We start from the raw sequence: 19,408 nt of genomic DNA on the forward strand, positions 1-19,408 counted from the left end.
AGTATTCAAAAGTTTAGTGTTTCAAGTCTTTCATTCACACCAAGGGTGCATTTATTTGATAAACAATCAGTTGTAACAGTAATATATATGTATATATTGTGACGAGCGTCCCGAGGCTTCATCAGCGTCGCCCTGGAAACAAGTGAGGAGCACCTGGCCATCATCATCACAGGCTGATCGGTCACAGCTGCACCTCATCAGGCAGCGGCTACATAAGCCACGCAAGCCCTGCCATCTAGGAGATTCCTCCATGAGACTGAGCACTAAATCGCCCTCTCATTTTCTCCACAGAAAGCAGCGTATGACCGACCAGCCCCACAGGAGCACTGTACGGACCCTCTGCACTGGGAAGACGGAAGAGAGCACTCACGGCACTGGAGCACCTACCTGGACCTTTCTCACTAGTACCCCTCACCCCAATAAATCTACCCTCCGGGCTATAGATTGAGATTTCTTGTCGTGTGATTCTTCACCCTGTTACAATATATGTATGTATGTGTATATATATTTTTTTTATTTTTTATATATATTTTATATTATTCCTGTGATAGCAAAGCTGAATTTTCAGTAGTCTTTACTCCAGTCTTCAGTGTCACATGATTCTTCAGAAATCGTTCTAATTATGGTGATTTGGTGCTTAAGAAACATTTATTTTTATTATAAAAAATAACAGTTGAAAACAGTATATTTTTGTGGAAAAAGTAATAAATTTCAGTATTCTTTAACAAATATAAAGTTCAAAAGAATCTCTAAATCTTGTGTAACACAGAAATGTCTTTACTGTAACTTTTGATCAATTTAATGCATCCTTGCTGAATAAAATAATGAATTTCTTAAAATATATATCTTTTGAATATATACTAAACTGTTTATAAAACAACAGCACTCTTTCTTGTGTGATATTGCTTCAGCAAAATACACTTTAGTTCAATATTAATTTGCTGTTTATCACTATGTTTTCATTTAGGTTATAGATATGAAATGCTGTTTTCCATCATATCAAACCACCTTACAATTTAATTCCAAATGTTCTCAAATTTGTGCTGTTTGTGATTTTGTTTGTACTCTTTCAATCTGGTACCTTGTGTTCGAGTCTGCTGCATGACTATCATATGCCAATCTAATGCATTAGAATTGAGATTTCTTGTCGTGTGATTCTTCACCCTGTTACAATATATGTATGTATGTGTATATATATTTTTTTTATTTTTTATATATATTTTATATTATTCCTGTGATAGCAAAGCTGAATTTTCAGTAGTCTTTACTCCAGTCTTCAGTGTCACATGATTCTTCAGAAATCGTTCTAATTATGGTGATTTGGTGCTTAAGAAACATTTATTTTTATTATAAAAAATAACAGTTGAAAACAGTATATTTTTGTGGAAAAAGTAATAAATTTTTCAGTATTCTTTAACAAATATAAAGTTCAAAAGAATCTCTAAATCTTGTGTAACACAGAAATGTCTTTACTGTAACTTTTGATCAATTTAATGCATCCTTGCTGAATAAAATAATGAATTTCTTAAAATATATATCTTTTGAATATATACTAAACTGTTTATAAAACAACAGCACTCTTTCTTGTGTGATATTGCTTCAGCAAAATACACTTTAGTTCAATATTAATTTGCTGTTTATCACTATGTTTTCATTTAGGTTATAGATATGAAATGCTGTTTTCCATCATATCAAACCACCTTACAATTTAATTCCAAATGTTCTCAAATTTGTGCTGTTTGTGATTTTGTTTGTACTCTTTCAATCTGGTACCTTGTGTTCGAGTCTGCTGCATGACTATCATATGCCAATCTAATGCATTAGAGACTCACTGACAAAAGGTTGAGTGATCAAAAAGCCATTGGCTGAGCAGGGGTTTGTGTGTGTGTGTGTGTGTGTGTAGGTGGCTGGTAGACTGCTTCGTGAAAGGCTGCGTTTGTGTGTGTGTGAGGTTTGTTCTGACGCATGTCCCAAGGAGGTCTGGCAGAGCGAGCAGGCTGTCAGCAGTGAGCAAACTGACATCTCCCCCCCCACCCTGAGAGACAGACAGTACCCACAGACAAACAGAGCACATGTCAGGCTGTGACAACTGCTTGGAGCACTCTTATTTAGCATTCAAGTGAACCCTGTCCCTTTCCTACATTTGCGCATTCTATTTTTGGTCAACTCCGCTTCGCATTTCATGCTTGCCAAGCAATATGGCCAATGAAAGAGTTTTTATGGCAGTGGGGAAGGTTATTTTGCCACAATTTGAAATGGCTAGCAGCTGTGGAAAGTGTTTAGTTGTTATATTGACTATGGGAGGGTGGCTCTATGTGCATCATAGACGCTGCTGTTTACTTCTTAAAGTGTAATACAGCATCTTAACTAGGCGAGAAGCAACAAAGTGACAAGCAATAAAAGCTCTTCCGTGTTAATCAAAATTTCTGTCTTAACCAGCTGCAACGGTGACAAGCAACACTACATGCTGTAAGATGCACACAATGAAACCTCACTGCACCAAAATTCAGCTCCTCATGTATGCTAAACCTCAAACATGGACAAACCGCAGAGAGACTAACTGTGGCATTTAAGAAACATCTGCTATCAAATGACAAAACTAAAGAAGGCCATTTCTGCCTGAGAGCGAAGTTAATTTGTAACTTTATCTCACAGTTGCAACTTTTTCTTGATTACAAATTTAATGTAATTGCAGCTTTATCATAACTGTGCCCTTATACCTTAAATGTCACCATATCCCAATATACTTGGCCATTGCAACTTTTTCTTGTAATATTTAGCAATGTGATTCTATATCTAGCAATTGCGAGTTTGTTGCTCATAACTGAAATGTGACTGTATTTTGCAATGTTAATTTATATCTCACAATTGCAACTTAGCTACTAATAATCGTGAACTTATATCTCATAATGTGATTTTATATCTATTGTACCAATTGCGACTTTGTTACTCATAATTGTGACTTTGTATTTTGTGATGTGAATTTACAATATATCTCACAATTGCAACTTTGTTACTCATAACTGTAAATGTATATCTTATAATGTGACTTCATATCTACCAATTCCAACTTTGTTAGGCCTACTCATCATTGTGACTTTATATGCCATAATATGACTTTATATCTCACAATTGCAACTTTGTTACTCCTAATTGTAAATTTATATCTTATAATGTGACTTCATATCTACCAATTCCAACTTTGTTAGGCCTACTCATCATTGTGACTTTATATGCCATAATATGAGTTTATATCTCACAATTGCAAATTTGTTACTCAAAATTATGACTTTATATGCCATAATATGAGTTTATATCTCACAATTGCAAATTTGTTACTCAAAATTGACTTTATATACCATAATATGATTTTATTTCTCGCAAATGTGACTTTATTACTCATAATTGTGACTTTATATACCATAATATGACTTTATATCTCGCAATTGCGACTTTGTTACTCATAATTGACTTTATATACCATAATATGATTTTACATCTCGCAATTGCGACTTTGTTACTAATAATTGACTTTATATACAATAATATGATAATATATCTTGCAAACGTAACTTTATTACTCATAATTGTGACCTTATATATCATAATATGACTTTATATCTCGCAAATGTGACTTTATTACTCATAATTGTGACTTTACATACCATAATATGACTTTATATCTCGCAAATGTGACTTTATACCTCGGAATTGAGAATTTATATTGTACAGTGTGACTTCATATGTGCCTATTTCTTATTTATAACTTTCTTTTTTTCTTTTTTACTCTGAGGCGGAAACAAGCTTCGGTACAATTTCCCTAAGTTCCTCGAGGAAAACCATAAAAGGGCCATCTGGATTACACTACGCAGTGTGTTGCAAGTGCAATCACACACTGTTCTGATTGGCTGTGGTTTTATATTTTTGCTTTCAGCACAGACAGAAAAATTGCTTGTCGCTGGAATCTTGCCGCATCACGTCTGCTTTAGGACAGTGTTTTTAAAAACAGTTGCACTAAAACAATATAACTCAGTTAAAATCCTTGCTCTAATACAATCATCTGAGAATCGGTGGTCATTTCAGTATAAAACAATGCTATAAAAACAAGAGCTTGACCTTCACACAAATGAGGAAAAGCTTTTATAGCCTCCCAAAAGCCTCATTTATCTTGTTTTCTCTCTTCATTGCTTCTAGTTCTGAATAAATGTTATTACAGTGTGTGTGTGTGTTGGATACTTACCATCCTCAACTTCATACTCTCTGTCAGTCCAGTCTTGGCCTGCTATCCTCCATTCAGCCTTGTACTTGAGAATAGGCACTCCTCCACTGGAGGCAGGCTCATCAAACTCCACCACTGCTGTGCTGGAATACGGCTCCACACGCTCGATAGAGGGGGCCGAAGGCACATCTAGAGAACACACACACGTACTTATAAGCACACACAGGAAGATATCTGGCGTACTGCTCCGCACACACATGCAGGGCACCACAAAAATGTGAGTGAGGCAATAGACAAACTGAAACAATGAAAAATTGTTATGGGCTTGGGGAATGGTTCCCCAAGGGAACTGTTATTGCGGTGGCCAGTACAGTTTTTCCCTGAAGCATGAGTAAAATATCTTTCAGACAAACCAAGATATTGTTTAAAGTGGTCATATCATGAGGAATCAAATTTTCCTTGAACTTCTGAGATGAAAGAGTTTGATGTACTATGAAAACATACTGTAACTTTCAGAAAGCTGCAAAAATGGCTTGTTCTAACTTTCTCCAACCTTTGGATATCAGACAGATACATCAATAAGAAAATTACAGTTTTCAAACAAGTTTCAAACGCTCCTCCAAACAGTCTGCAGTTCTGTTTGGTGCCACTAGAGGCACCAAAATTTCACATTCTCCTTTAAATAATGGAAAGTTTGCCAAAACTTGAGCTGGCCCTGAGTGTATCTTCCATTTGTATATTCTCCCGAGGGACCCCAAAATTAGAAACACGAATCTGATATTTATTTGTGACCAGCTTCCTGATCATTTAAGTCCTTATTAAGATCTTAACATTTCATTTCAGCTTGGATTGTTTCATAATCCTGTTAGAATGTAATGAAGGCTTTGCAAAGAAGCTGTTTTCGAAGGATGAGTCATCTATAGACTGTATTGAATGCAAACAGCAAACCCACAGCACACGTCTTCTCATTTCCCATGCAAAACATGTGTTTTTATAGAAGTCTTAAAGGCACAGTAGCAAAAAATAAACCTTCTGTTCAGTCAGAACTGTGATAAAAAATAGCTTTTTGTTACAAAAAGGTTTACAACAACATAATTCATCCTCGGGGGGAAAATACATTTATATATATATATATATAAAATGACCTGCCTTCCCTCACAGAACACACTTACTCAGTAAAACTCGCTTTTAAAGAAATTAGACTTTATTGCACAATAAAAAGTGTGGTGGAAAGCCTGTGAGGAAAAAAGGCGTCACTCCTGCACCGTCTCATCGCATTGAGACTAAATAATCACCTCACTGCCTTCCACACCATTTCACATCTGCCCCACTTTACAGAGCACCAAAAATATCAGAGGAAGCGTCGCATTTAACCGTCGAATCTGCAGCCTGAAAATTATACCCTGCTGTTTTTATTACCCAAGAGTCTCAGCCTAAAAAATATGAGCGCAGGCTCTGATCTGGAGCTAAAACATCTCTGTCTTGGGGAGATTTACCTTTCGCATACCTGGTGGATTATGAATTGGTACCAAGGGGGATTTTAGAAGTGTTTTTTCTGTGTTAAAACACCATTTGTGAGAAAGGATGTGTGAATAGCTAATTAGAACCTTTGAATGACAATTTGTGCTTGATTCATGTTCACCATAAATGTAAAGTAGTTGCTATTTTTGTACATCATTCTCTAAACATTCACAAACCTGCTTGAACCAAAATGAATTCCTTTGACTCTGTGCCGATGACATTGGTAGCCGTACAGTTGTAACTGCCAAAGTCATTCTGGGACTCCGGGGTGACCTGTCAGAAAAAAAAAAAAAGCCACGTCAAGGCGCCGCCTCTCTTCTGACCTAGCTAGCATGACATAGACATTAGCTGGTTAAGGGAAGCTCATTGCCATGGCAATGACAGTGACCTCCTATTCTGCACCACTGGCATTCACCTCGCTCGATAATTATTGAATGACAGAGAGAGTGAAAAAGAATGGAAGTGTATTGTCTCCATTAGCTCCAACAGCTTAGTAAAATGTGCCATGGGAACAGGGACAGTGACAGAGAACATTTCAAGCTTCACAGAACAGTCAAAAACAACCTCTCATGCAGTGCTGAACTGCATATTTAAAGCCCCCTCACTGAGAACCACGAGACGAAGCCCCGCCCACAAGTGGTGACATCATGTGCAAGAATATTGCTGATTTATGTCATTTAGAAAGTGTAAATCTGAGGGTCTAATGAGTCAACAACAGTTTAGTGTTGAATATTGCTTAAAATCTGTAAATATTAGATTTTGACAAAGGAAAGCATTTCTAGAATGGGGTTCTGATCTAAAAAGGATTCCTACAATGTTCTAAAACACATTGTTGGGGAAATGTTATTATTATTTGCTTTACTCTACTAAAGAGTGTTCTTTATACTCTCTGAATGCTTCATCGGTATGCTGGAGTTATTTTGATGTGCTAAAACAACAACAGGAAATGTATGAAATGTCTGTGTAGACAAGCAGCGCTATTTTAGAGACCCTACATCCTGGTTTCTAAGAAAATTATTTGCACTAAATACTTAGAAACGCATCTAGGGGACATAGTTGGATACCTTAGATAAACACATATGTTGAATATGCATTAAGATTGGATGAGATAGAAGCATCCTGGTTTGATTAGGGTATAAATACTGAGTCAAGACATTTTTTTCTTGGTCGCACTCTGCAGCCAATCTGTATGACAGTTGACCATTTCTTGCAAGAAATAAATGTGACCCTGGACCACAAAACCAGTCATAAGTCGCACAAGTATATTTGTAGCAATAGCCAACAATACATTGTATGGGTCAAAATTATCGAATAATTTCCTAACGTAAATATATCAAAACCTAATTATTCATTAGTAATATTCATTTGCTAAGAACCTCATTTGGACAATGGCTAATTTTTTTTGCACCCTCAGATTCCAGATTTTCAGTAGTTGTATCTCGGCCAATTATTGTCCTATCCTAATAATCATACATCAGTGAAAAGCTTATTTATTCAGCTTTCTGATAATGTATAAATCTCAGTTTCAAAAAAATTGACCCTTATGGCTGGGTTTGTGGTCCAGGGTCACAAATATTCAAAATACTTTCTGCCTCTTGCCTTATTGTATTAGCAAATTGCCAGGACACACATGTAAACTGAAAAAGGATCCTGGAGCATCTTTGCTTCATCTCTGCTACATCATGTAAATATGTGAATACTGTATTTGATTAGCTGTGCTCAATAATCATCAATAATCAATTTCCTGCTATTCAAATTTTATGCAGACTTTGTGTGGTATTAAAAAGTCAATTTGTTCAGATGCAAATTTACTATAATATAGAAAGCTCATAATGCTGTGATTTGAACTCAAATGGTTTCTACGGTTTGCTTTCAAATGAAACAAAATTTCACAAAATGTAATATTTTTTTTGTACTTAGATGCAACAAATTAAACATCATAATCTGTGCTTTTGCAAGACTCCAAAAACAATATGATCCATGCGGGTCATTCACAATGCATCGTTTTACAGAAAGCAACTTAATTATCGTAATTGATGATTTTGTAATACGAAAACAAAATCAAAAAGTCAAGCGAGTGGAGAACTAAAATGACATGAATTATTCTACAACACAATAAAAACAAGTCATTATATTCTCAGCACTTGTGGGCTGATAAGGGTGGGTATATGTGTGTATCAGCTCTATTTTGTACATAAATGAAGAACATAGGTTACTGGAAAGAAAAAACTATAATTACTGTGTTTTCTCAATGCAGTATCGACAGCTATGATTTAATATCAAATGCTACAGCGTGCTGAAGTATACTAAAAAAGAGCTCAGAAGGCAATTATTAGTGTCAAACACGACTTTGGTGTTGAAACTTTAATGAGGGGGCATCTAAAGGCTGATGGGTTTGAGCGGTGATGCCGTACCTCCAGGAAGCTGGCAGCAGGAGTGTTGTAGATCTTGACGTTGGTGGTATTAGCGCTAGGCAACAGCTGGCCGTCACGGAACCACGAAACGGAGGCGCCCGGGTGAGCGAGGGCCTCGCAGGTGATGTTAGCCGGATTACCCTCCCAGGTGAACACCGCCGCAGGGCCTTGGATCTTTGGAGCATCTGTAATTAAACACAGTGTCAGCCAAGTGCAACCAACACATGGACTGTTCCAGAGAAAGAGGGGCAAAAAATACCCCGGCTTCCAGCTGGTATACATTACCCATCATCTCCCTTTCAGAATTGCAATTTCTGATATCTGCTCTATTGTCTGTTGTGATTGTTGCCTCCCTGATGTTCACTTCGGCTAACTAGACTTTCCACTCCAGGATTGATACATGCAGTTGAGTCATCACATTTCCCATAAAGCTGGTCTGATAAGACACATATCCACTCAAATCTTATCGCTATCTCAGGACCACAGGCTGCAACACTGCTGCCGAGATAATGTCGGCACCCCAAAACATAATGTCTCTCTTCTGGATGAAACGGCCAATGAAATCTTATCACAGCAGTGGCTGAAATGAATATTGGCAAATTTAGGGCTTGAAATCATTTATGATTTAATGTGTAATTTTAGGAGAACACGTTCTTACCATGTTGATGCAAGTAAACAGCGAAAGTTTGCATAAAGATACTGATTTCAAATAGCTAGAATAAACTCTTTCCAACTGGCTGCCAGCCTGAGACTTCATTTATACTATGAGGCTGAGCTTGATTTCAATAAAACAACACATAAACAACCAAGCGAAAGAAAAAATGCATTTAAATGTAAACCTGAAGTAAAAGGTGGGAAATAAAAGCAATGTACAGTCATGCAAAACAGAATGGGAGACTCTAACCCAAACTGTAAGTGTCTGAGACTCATGGGAGTGAACAATCTCATCTAGGATCATTTGAAGCAGACAAAGCACCTTTTCTTATCGCTAATTACTGCGAAACGCTCCGTGCACTCAACCAAGAAGCTGATTACTCACAAGCCGGGCTGTGGCAAACTGCATTTCCACACAATTTCTATCAATTGCACATTGTGATGCTATCTCAGGAACGGGAGAAGATTTTTAGGGCAAGAAAAATTAATCCAATTAGACTTTCATTGCACTTCAAGCTTCACTCCCTCCCACTTTTCTGAATTAGATTGTGGGAATGCTTAAAAATGCGCAAGCAGATGAAAATAACTTTAGCTAGCTTTACTGTAATTCTCTACCTGGCAAATGGCACAAAAGTGCACTCAGCCAACTGCAGTAAACATAATCTGATAAAATAAGCGTTTGCTCTCAAAATTGAGTTGTAAGAATGTGAAGATGGCAGTATTTCATTTCATATGAAGAGCTCTAAATGTAAAAAATAAGCCCAAAAGCTATAAAACACATTCGAGTATATGGCACTGTGATTTGAACTGAGCTTTTGGTGGAAAGCAAGTTTAATTGGTTTGAAATAAACATAAAAAAGCCCTCAAACCACCAATTCCTTCAAAAATAATTTCTGTTGTTCTTTTGCTATATACACAAAAAAGAAGAAAAAATACTGATTGTTTCATAAAAAACATGAATAACATCTGTCAATATTCTACACTGGTTCATGCAGGTCTGCTGGGTTTAATTGGTGGATTCACTGTTCACTTGCAAATATTAGCTGCTTTAGTTTCTGACAAACAATAAGGTCTTAATGATTAAGTTAGTTAAGAGCCTGGTGGTCTTATTTTTGGGTCCAGCATCCATTTCCTGGTGTTTTAGTAGCCAACAAAAGCTAGTAGCTGACAAAGATCAAAAGGAACATTGAGAAATCACAGTCTGTCCACTTCATTGAGCTTTGACACATTTGCCTTGAACACAACAAGACAAATAACCTACAAATGACAAAGAGAGAAGTTTGTGGTTTAGCTTACAGCGCACTTCCAGGTACATGCTCTGGATGTCCTGACCAATGGAGTTGCGGGCAGTGCAGAGGTACTGGCCGGCATCGGTGAACTGCACGTATTTTAGAGTCAGAGAGGACACACGGGCATCACTGCGGACGATCACGTTACCATCCAGACTCTAGAAAAAGAGAAAGAGAGAGCGAGAGTAAGAAAAATATATGTAAAATACAAGTGTACAAGTACACTAGCATACAAAAGTTTGGGATCAGAAAGATTTTTCATGTTTTTTTTTAAGTAGCCTCTTATGCTCATCAAAGTTGCATTTATTTGATCAAAAATACAGAAAAAAACTGTAATGGTATGATATATTATTGCAATTTAAAACAAAGTTTTACTATTTTAATATACTTTAAAGCATAATTTATTCCTGTGATACAAAGCTGAATTTTCAGCATCATTACTCCAGTCTTCAGTGTCACACGATCCTTCAGAAATCATTCTAACATGCTGATTTATTATCAGTATTGGAAACAGTTTTTGCTGCTTATTAATTTTTTGAAACCTGTGATTTTTTTTCCAGGATTCTTTGATGAATAAAAAGTAAAAAAGAACAGCATTTATTTAAAAAATAAATCTTTTGTAATAATATCAAATGTTTGGCATCAGTAATTTTTTGTCTTTTTAAAAAAAATAAATTAATATATATATTTAGCAAGGTTTTGTTAAATTAGTAAAAAGTGGTAAATAAAATATTTCTATTTTGAATAAATGCTGTTCTTTTTTAACTTTTTATTCATCAAATAGTCCTGAAAAAAGTATCACAGTTTCCAAAAATATTAAGCAGCAAAAACTGTTTCCAACATTGATAATAAATCAGCATATGAGAATGATTTCTGAAAGATCATATGACACTGAAGCCTGGAGTAATGGACAATGAAAATTCAATTTTGCATCACATGAATAAATGATATTTTACAGTATATTAAAATAAAAAAAACACATTATTTTAAATTGTAATAACAATATTATTGTTTTTTTCTGTATTTTTGATCATGCAGCCTTGATGGGCAGAAGAAAAGTCTTTAAAAAACATTAAAATCTTACTGATCCCAAAATTTTGAACGGCAGCGTATATTCAAAGTTAAACCTAAATACTAGTGCTAGGGAAACAAGGTGATCCTCATAGTGAAAGTTTACACAGAAACTAACATTATCATTATTGATTCACCCTCATGCAGTTGCAAACCTGTATGACTTTCTTATAGAGTATGAAAAACAAAAGACTACATTCTGATGACTTTTATATGTTCCAGACCTAAATTTAAGATTCTCAAAGAAAATCTTGACATCCACATCCACACGTCCATTTGCGAATCTGAATCAACTGATTCACCAAAGAGATGTGACTCAAAAGAATAATTCAATCAAACCAAGTCAAGGTTTTCTTGTGAAAAACAAATTTAGGTCAGTCATACAGGTTTGGAAAGACATGAGGGTGAGCAGATGATGACATTTTTTATTTCATCGTTGGAAAACAATCCAGTTTTTTTAATGTCATTCCTGCACACAACTACAGACGCCAGTCGAAGGGACGGCATGTCTTTGTGTTTCAGGCTCTGTCTGGGGCTCAGGGGGGTATTTTAGGAGATAGTGAGGCAGGGATCAATAATGAAGTGGACCACACAGCAGGGGCCACTTTAAAGCCTTTTCACCTCAAAGCCTGTTTGCACAGCACATCTAGGACAATCTGCTAACAGTTTACTCCCTGGCTCCATCCCGCTCTTTAGCTTGTACTGCGTTTACTCTGCTGCCCATCTCTGGTTACTATGGTGATCTGAGATCCTAAGGTTGGGGGGCTTTGAATTCAGCAATCAATGCTAGTTCCAGCTGTTACAATGAAAAGCCAGCATGTTTTTCATCACTGCTCTGTGTTGTTTGCATTTCAAAGCGTTTCTTGCTAGTTTTCTTGGTTGTTTCACTAGTTTTCAAAAGCAACTAAAAAGGCCCTTTAGATCAGCTTCCGAAAGGAGCAAATTCACATCATTAACCGGTGATTACACATGCGTAGCTGACATGAAATACTTTTGGAAAGTTCAAATACTGTGCTAAAATACACGCTCAAAACTCAAACTATTTTCTACAGCATTTTGCTAATTCTTCCTTACTTCTTAAACATGCAGCTTTTATTAGCTCATGCTAATTGAGAAACCACAAGGAATATTTGTACAATTCGAAGTTCATTTGCCATATCACATGACCATTTAAAATGAAGTGACATTTTTTTTATTAAAGAACCTACTGATGCTGTAAAATGCCGCAAATAAAATTCTTGTTTAAATCAAAATTCGAAAACTTGTTTTTCCAAGAGTTTGCCATTTTTAAAGTTTTAAATCCTGAACTTTTCTTATATACAATACATTTCTTATAATATATGCATATAATTCATAATAAACAAGGAGAAGGTTTTGTCTTTTATTTTGCACCACAAGGTTAAAATGGAGATCTCTCAAGCGGTATTCATTTAATCAATAAATGTGTCCTTCACCATATCTTATTGCAAATTAATAGATCTTAACATTATGTTTTATACCTTGAGGCAGTATATACAGCATGTATGTATATACATACATACATAAATTTTTACCTTGAGGCAAAATATTTTATATTTTGTAATATATTCTTTATTTATTATTCCATATACAGTATACACATACAATATTTATTTGGTTCTCCATTTAATTGGCTACACATTTACAATCAAGCACCTTGTGAATGAAACTGAAAAAGCTTTTGCGTCAACTCTCCATGTTACCCATACATTAGTGACTGACACATGCGGGTTCGACTTAGTGATCTTCAAAAGAAGAAATCAAACGGAAATCCACAGATTAATGACACTCTGTAATTTACAATAAAATTAACTGACTGAGCGAATCTGACTTGCATAATGTGACCCATGTTAATCAGAGAGTGCAGCCTCTTCCATGACACGTTTAAATAGATTTATTAGTCATGCCAGCTGACACCATATTACTCAGTTAACAAATACAACTCCTGTGCTGAAGCCACCGGCCACATGGAGACCCATTCCCATTCAATACGAACGGACATTTAGAGAGAAAAAGTGTAGCTGTCACAGCCTGATATTAACAATAAGCACTGTTGACATTCACAAGCAGTATTCAGTGCAGCAGAATGAATAAAATAAGCCCAGGAGAGCCGGATGCGCTCTACATTTTTCGTGCTTAGTGAAGCGTACTTTGTTTTACCTGCACTACAATGTTGCTATTGCATGTACATGCATACTGAATGAAATATGGGATGCTGTTTTGAGAATCGAATAACGCAACGCAAACTGCTCAGTGTATGATTCACATTTTTCTTTAAGTGAAGGCACTGCAAAACGTGAACATTAGGGGGCACCTTTCATCAGTGCCACAGTTATTGTCGGGGGGACAGCGTGCGAAGACAGCCGGGAAATAAGATGTTTCTGAAACCTGCAGTGGCACTTCATTTATAAAGTGCCTGTTCAATGGTCAGTGAAAAATTTGACTGCGGAGCGGAATGGAGTGTACGCGGCGCTGAAATCCAATCAATTCACAAACTTGATTTAAGGTGTGGTGGCTTAGTCACGATCTGAGGGATTGAGTGCTTTAAGTAACAACCAGGGTCTCGACCATAAATTTCATCCTGCTTGTGCCTCACGTTCAGAGGGCTGTTAGTATGCATGGCTGTCGAGCGAGTCCCCTCCCGTTGCATAGTAATTGACAGTAAGCCGCATATGCAGAGTCTCTCCTGTTTTATGTGCGTACGTAGGGTCGGTCGCACATAAACCTTCACAATTTCTTTGAACGTTAACCTTGAACGCTTCCGGCAAATCACTTTGCGCCTCTACCTCCTCTTCTGTTGCAGCTCAGCAGAAAACAGTAGGGAGGGAGAGACAGAGAACATTTCGGCTTAGGTTTCAGCACTGAAATGCAATCACTGGCCTGTGCGCATCTTATCTCACCTAATAGAGAACTTAGGAAGCCCCATTCTGCCCATCCGTTTCTCCTGAAAGAGCAGGCAACCAACGGCGGAACAGAATCAGAGCTCACATTCAAGTTCTCCTGCGTGAAAGAAAGGGATTTCTTCTTTTCCCTCGGGAGAAAATAGTAGGTGACGGATATCATATTGTATGACTGCAATGACAAAGAGACAATGTCAGAAAAAAAGCTGTTGCTGGGAAAAGCGAGTCAAACGGTGTCCTGGGCTTCAAATTTCACGCTAACAAGAACTGGAAGAGCACTCTAGCACACACAAGATGGATCACAGTGTGTCCAAATGCGGAAGAGAATAAATCTGAACTTTTGATAAAGATGGCCTATCTTGGACTGATGCAAGACATGTTGAGAAATAGCTGCTCTGCAGCAGTTACATTCTAGACAGTGAGCTGGCCAGACGATCCAAGATTGAATGCTAATTGAATTTGGTCAAGGTCACATACTGTAGTATATACATACCTACATATATATATAGGTATGGACAGCATCTATAAGTAAACACATTTATGAATAAACCACTTGAGATGTACAAATCTTTACAAATCTTTTAACGATCGATCAGAAAACAGAAAGTCTAAAATCTAAAATGGTGAATTTATTTATAAATTAAATAAACTAATAACCAAAAAGTTGTTTGTACCCTTTTGCTGAACTGAATTATATAAGAGAAACACTATTGATGCCACAGTAAGAAATTAATGTTTCACTCACTTACTTATTTGTGTGCACATTCGCAATTGTTCTGACCACAATAAATTCAGTTCCATAAAATAGAATCTATTCCATGAAAACCATATTTTTACATTTCAAAAGTTGATGTTGTACATCTTAAAGAGGTTTTGCATTGCATTTTATTGAAATGAACTGTTATTCAGCAGTGACATTAAAATGATCAAAAGTGACAGTAAAGACATTAATAATTTTACAAAAAAATTGAATAAATACATTTTAAATAAATGCTGTTCTTTTAAATGTTCCATTCATCAATGAAAAAAAATTTATCACAGCTGTCCCAAAAATATACATATATATTAAGAAAGACAAGTATTTTCAACATCGAAAATTATATATTAAAATAGAAAACAGTTCTTTTTAAATTGTAATTGTATTTTTTTTTCAAAATATTAATGTTTTTACTGTATTTTTGATCAAATAAATGCACCATCAGGCATCATGGAGCATCAGAGACTTCTTAAATACTACATGGTAGATATATGTGAATACAAAAATCTATAAAATGATATTGAAATCTTGGTGGCAGAACACACTCATTAAAAAAAAGAAAAAAAAAAGAAAAAGTTAATTATTAAAATATATGAAAAATAAATGACTGGCCTAATCTTGCATGATTATTAGATACAACCCATTAAAACTGATTTAATTCTGTATGTGTAAAGCAGGCTTGTAATTAAAATGAGCTGTAGAGTTTTTTTTAAGGCTGAACTTTGTGCTTATGTTTGATTGTAGAGGGCATTGTCGAGGGAAGTTATCCAGCTGCGAGCATCGAGTGGTTTTCTCTTTTTCCTATTAAAATTCATGACTGATTAGTAGTAGCAACGTAATAGACAGTGGCAGATCCATTTACATTTCAAGGCACAAGTATCTCATATTCTAACACATCACATATCATTTTTTTTGTTCTACCTGTTTGCATTCACTAAAGACATAACCGACTGTGTTTACATTAACACCTCGGCATGATGAGCATTTCAAATAAGAAAAGCATTTGACCGTTCGTGCGTGTAGCGTTACTGCGAGGCACGAGTGCACTTCACAGAGCACACGCACAGTACGTGTGAGCATTGAAAAGCAGCCGCCTGTCAGTCACACAACACTGGAGTCAGTACTGTAATCTTGAATTTTTAGTTTAAAGTATCAACTCAGTACTGCAGACTCTTAATTATTCCAAAACTTATGATAAAGTAATTTCCATGTCTTTGACTCAGAAGAAAAGCGCACGTGTAAAGAACCATGGTGCTTTTTATCTGTACTCCTGAGGATTAAAAACATGAAGTGATGTGTGGGCAATCCCATAACTGTGGCCTTTCATCTCAGCAGATCAGATAAACAGACCTTCCCACACAATCCATATGCATCTGAATCATTCTTAATCAGCAATGCAGACACTGATTAATTATTTCTCTGACAGATGAATAAAGCGAGAGTCTAACATTTTAGAGTCAAGCATGGAATCACTTGCTCATATTGTGCATCTACAGCTAAGTCAACATGAAATCAAAATTAACCTATTTGCTTTCTTCTTTGTAATCTGTAATAACAATGTACTTTTCCTTTCCATTGACGTCACTATAATGTTAACTGACAGGCGATATTTTCACAAACAAACATTCAGCCTGCTTTTTCCAATCCAGTCAGCTCCCAATGGATAAAACACAGGCCAGTCCTACATTTTTTATCATTAAATGTCCTATTTAACACAAATGCGCAACATTATAAAAGTAAAATGGGTTTTACATTGACTTTAAAGTTACTGCAATCATCTCTGACATGTGGCGTATGAGTTTATTCAGTGAGGGTTAGTATGTTTATGTTAACAGAGGCTTGTGTTGTCTGACTCTGGAGTTGGTTATATGTGTTAGTGTGTCCTTTAGTGCTGCTACATTCCCCTGTCTGAGTCTATGGGAGAACACTGAGTGTTGGCTCATACTCTAAAGAAGTACCTGGCATGTTTCAACCCTTGAACACCCCCTCTTTATTTTCTTCCTCAATCCCTTGAGAAAGTTTGTCCGAGGGGAATTGGTAAAGGAAAACAGGTCTGCTAAGAAAGGTGAAAAAAAAAAAAGCTTAAAAAAAAAAGACCAAATAGGATCTTCACCATTTCTGTTGACAGAAGCTATCCAGAAAATTAATGAGCAATATGCTATAAAGAAATGAAATGACACGACAATCATTGTAGACTATAGGGATGCCATTTGATCAGATGTGATGTGTGTGGGTGTGTGTGTCTACTGGATTTTAAGGGTAGAAGAGAGCCAACACTTGATGTTCTGCCGTGATAAAGGGCTTCTCTAGGATTAGTGAACATCCTGGCTACGTGTGAAGCAGCCCTACCTTGTGTTTCTCAGGTCGAGTCCATGAAGCCTGGGAGGACAAACACATAAAGCAAAACTTGGCAGAAATGAAAAAAAAAAAATCAGCAGGCACTCAGTTTGACAGGCATCACACATGCACGTTATTTAGAGAAGACAGCTTGTGAAGCTCCAAGTTGACAACTTGACTTTAATCAAGACAAATCAAAGACAAATCTTTTTATTAATTGTACCATACTCACAGGCAATAGATTTCTGAATAATAACTTAATTTTTTTGTTATGTTTTTTTATTATTTGTAGTTCTGAGTTATTTATTAAAATTTATATTTATATAATGATATTTTTTATATAATTTTTAATATATATATATATATATATATATATATATATAATGACATTACTTGTCATTATAAAATAAACATTATATATGACCTTGAACTGACCTTGCTATGACCAGAACATGATACCAGTTGAGAGGCACATAATCACAATGTTATCAAGTGTGACAAATCATTTTTTAACATGAACAACAAACAAACTGCATGGAAAAGGACACATTTAGCTGCAGGCTGGGAAATCAAATGACTACAACATGAGTGGATGCTCAGACATCCAGGTGCAATGCTCCAGGTGACACATGCATATGATCTTGCAAATAATGTGAAAAGTCAGCCCCCCACCCCAACCCACATGCTGACAAGCCATCAAAATGCCACACTACATCAATAATTAATAACACAATAGGTATACATATGAAATGATGCACACCTTGAAACTATGTGTCGAAGAGTGCATCAATCTGCCGAGATCTGCTAACTGTGATCACCACATTCATTTCGCCTATGTCCCATAAGTCACAGGCAGCAGCTTTGAGCCTTAACGAGAGCCATTCTTCCATTTGACAACACAGATCCCTTTATTCTTTGAACGGGACAGTGATGAGTAGTTTTCAGTGAAGGTTTTTATACCTTCCACTCATTTGTTAACCTAAAATCAATCAATGACATTGCCATCTGGAATTGCATCGCCGAGAATTTGCATGACTCACAATAGAGGCTGTTGAAGACGTGACTCGAACCGCTGATAAATCAAACAGACATGAATAGCAGACAACCTACCCATTTGACTTATGACAGAGCGACAGCGATTCAATGAAAGCTTGCTCTTCATGAAAGCAGCATTCTATTATTTTGACTGCTAATCACACAATTTGGTTAAAAGCGAATCTGCCGCAGACAAGTGGGATTTCAGGATGCATTATCAAATCTGACACTGATCAAGCAGAATAATGACATTTGTGATTAAAGAAACTACTTGTAGTCTGCTGAGTTCCAGCTAAATATTTAAAGTCATTTGGCTCTCATGAACAAAGGACATGATTTTAAAAACGGCTTAAGTCTTTGTCTAAGCAAATCAATTGAGCCGTTTGTCGGATAACAGCTAAAAGCAGTCTGATGGAGCCAAAGTTTTGACTAACTACATCTGTCGGGTCTACTTTGCAGTTTATTCTAGCAAACAACTGTCAAGGAGGAAATTGTTTGACTGATATATAAAGTGATCAATCACAGTTTGTTTACTTTTTATCTGCCAATTAGGAGCAGGTATATTTAAAATAAGTGATAGCACAATAATTATGGGTTATTTTTTTCCTTATAAGCATTGTATGAACAATGCATCTTTACTATGCATCTCAAACCAAACCTGGTTAACTTTGACTAGTGATTACAATACCTCTCAAAAGCCCATTAGTTTTCACTTTTCTGTTCGAGACTGTGGGCAGAATCTACAGAAAAAGACAGTTAAAAATATGACTAACACAGTATTAGACACCAAAACCTTAGCTGTCCTGCAAAGAGTCCATCTGAATTTACAGGCCACACTTGTATTAAAGTGGCTTGACATCCTTTCTTCCACTATTGATTTAATTACTCGCTCACTGACAGCTTGTCAAAAGGTTGCAAGGGGTTAAAACCTTGTGTTTGGCACCTGCTTCAGCTATCTTGGCAGCTCGACCCTCTTCTCTTAAAAACAATCCTGGTCACGGACTCTCTCGTTGACCTTTACAACAAAACCTCTGACTTATTACACTCTGCATGCATATAAACAGCTTCGGGATGACACTGATCTGTAAAGTGCAGCAAGATCATCTGTCCATTGTTAAATCCAAGAATGAACATTCAGGGTCACATAAGAAAAAAAAAAATCAAATCTTAAAAGTACCCCCCCCCCCCCCCCC

General features: G+C 36.4%; 1 protein-coding gene across 14 annotated transcripts in view; it reads right to left on the bottom strand.

Moving 5' to 3' along the window:
- ncam1a (neural cell adhesion molecule 1a) overlaps positions 1 to 19,408 on the bottom strand; it is a 276,367-nt gene that overhangs the window by 39,709 nt on the left and 217,250 nt on the right. For 10 of the 14 annotated variants that reach the window (XM_016228771.1, XM_016228766.1, XM_016228769.1 and 7 more), the window contains exons 9-13: positions 17,193 to 17,222; positions 10,105 to 10,255; positions 8,155 to 8,339; positions 5,917 to 6,013; positions 4,241 to 4,408 (exon numbers count right to left, since the gene is read on the bottom strand). In XM_016228771.1, coding sequence (XP_016084257.1) covers positions 4,241 to 4,408; positions 5,917 to 6,013; positions 8,155 to 8,339; positions 10,105 to 10,255; positions 17,193 to 17,222 — 631 coding nt within the window. The remainder of the gene's footprint in view (positions 1 to 4,240; positions 4,409 to 5,916; positions 6,014 to 8,154; positions 8,340 to 10,104; positions 10,256 to 17,192; positions 17,223 to 19,408) is intronic. The other 4 variants (XM_016228772.1, XM_016228767.1, XM_016228774.1 and 1 more) reach the window with 1 other exon arrangement.

This window comes from Sinocyclocheilus grahami, unplaced genomic scaffold (genome assembly GCF_001515645.1).
Source record: "Sinocyclocheilus grahami isolate Dianchi unplaced genomic scaffold, SAMN03320097.WGS_v1.1 scaffold344.1, whole genome shotgun sequence".
Classification (NCBI taxonomy): Eukaryota; Metazoa; Chordata; class Actinopteri; order Cypriniformes; family Cyprinidae; genus Sinocyclocheilus; species Sinocyclocheilus grahami.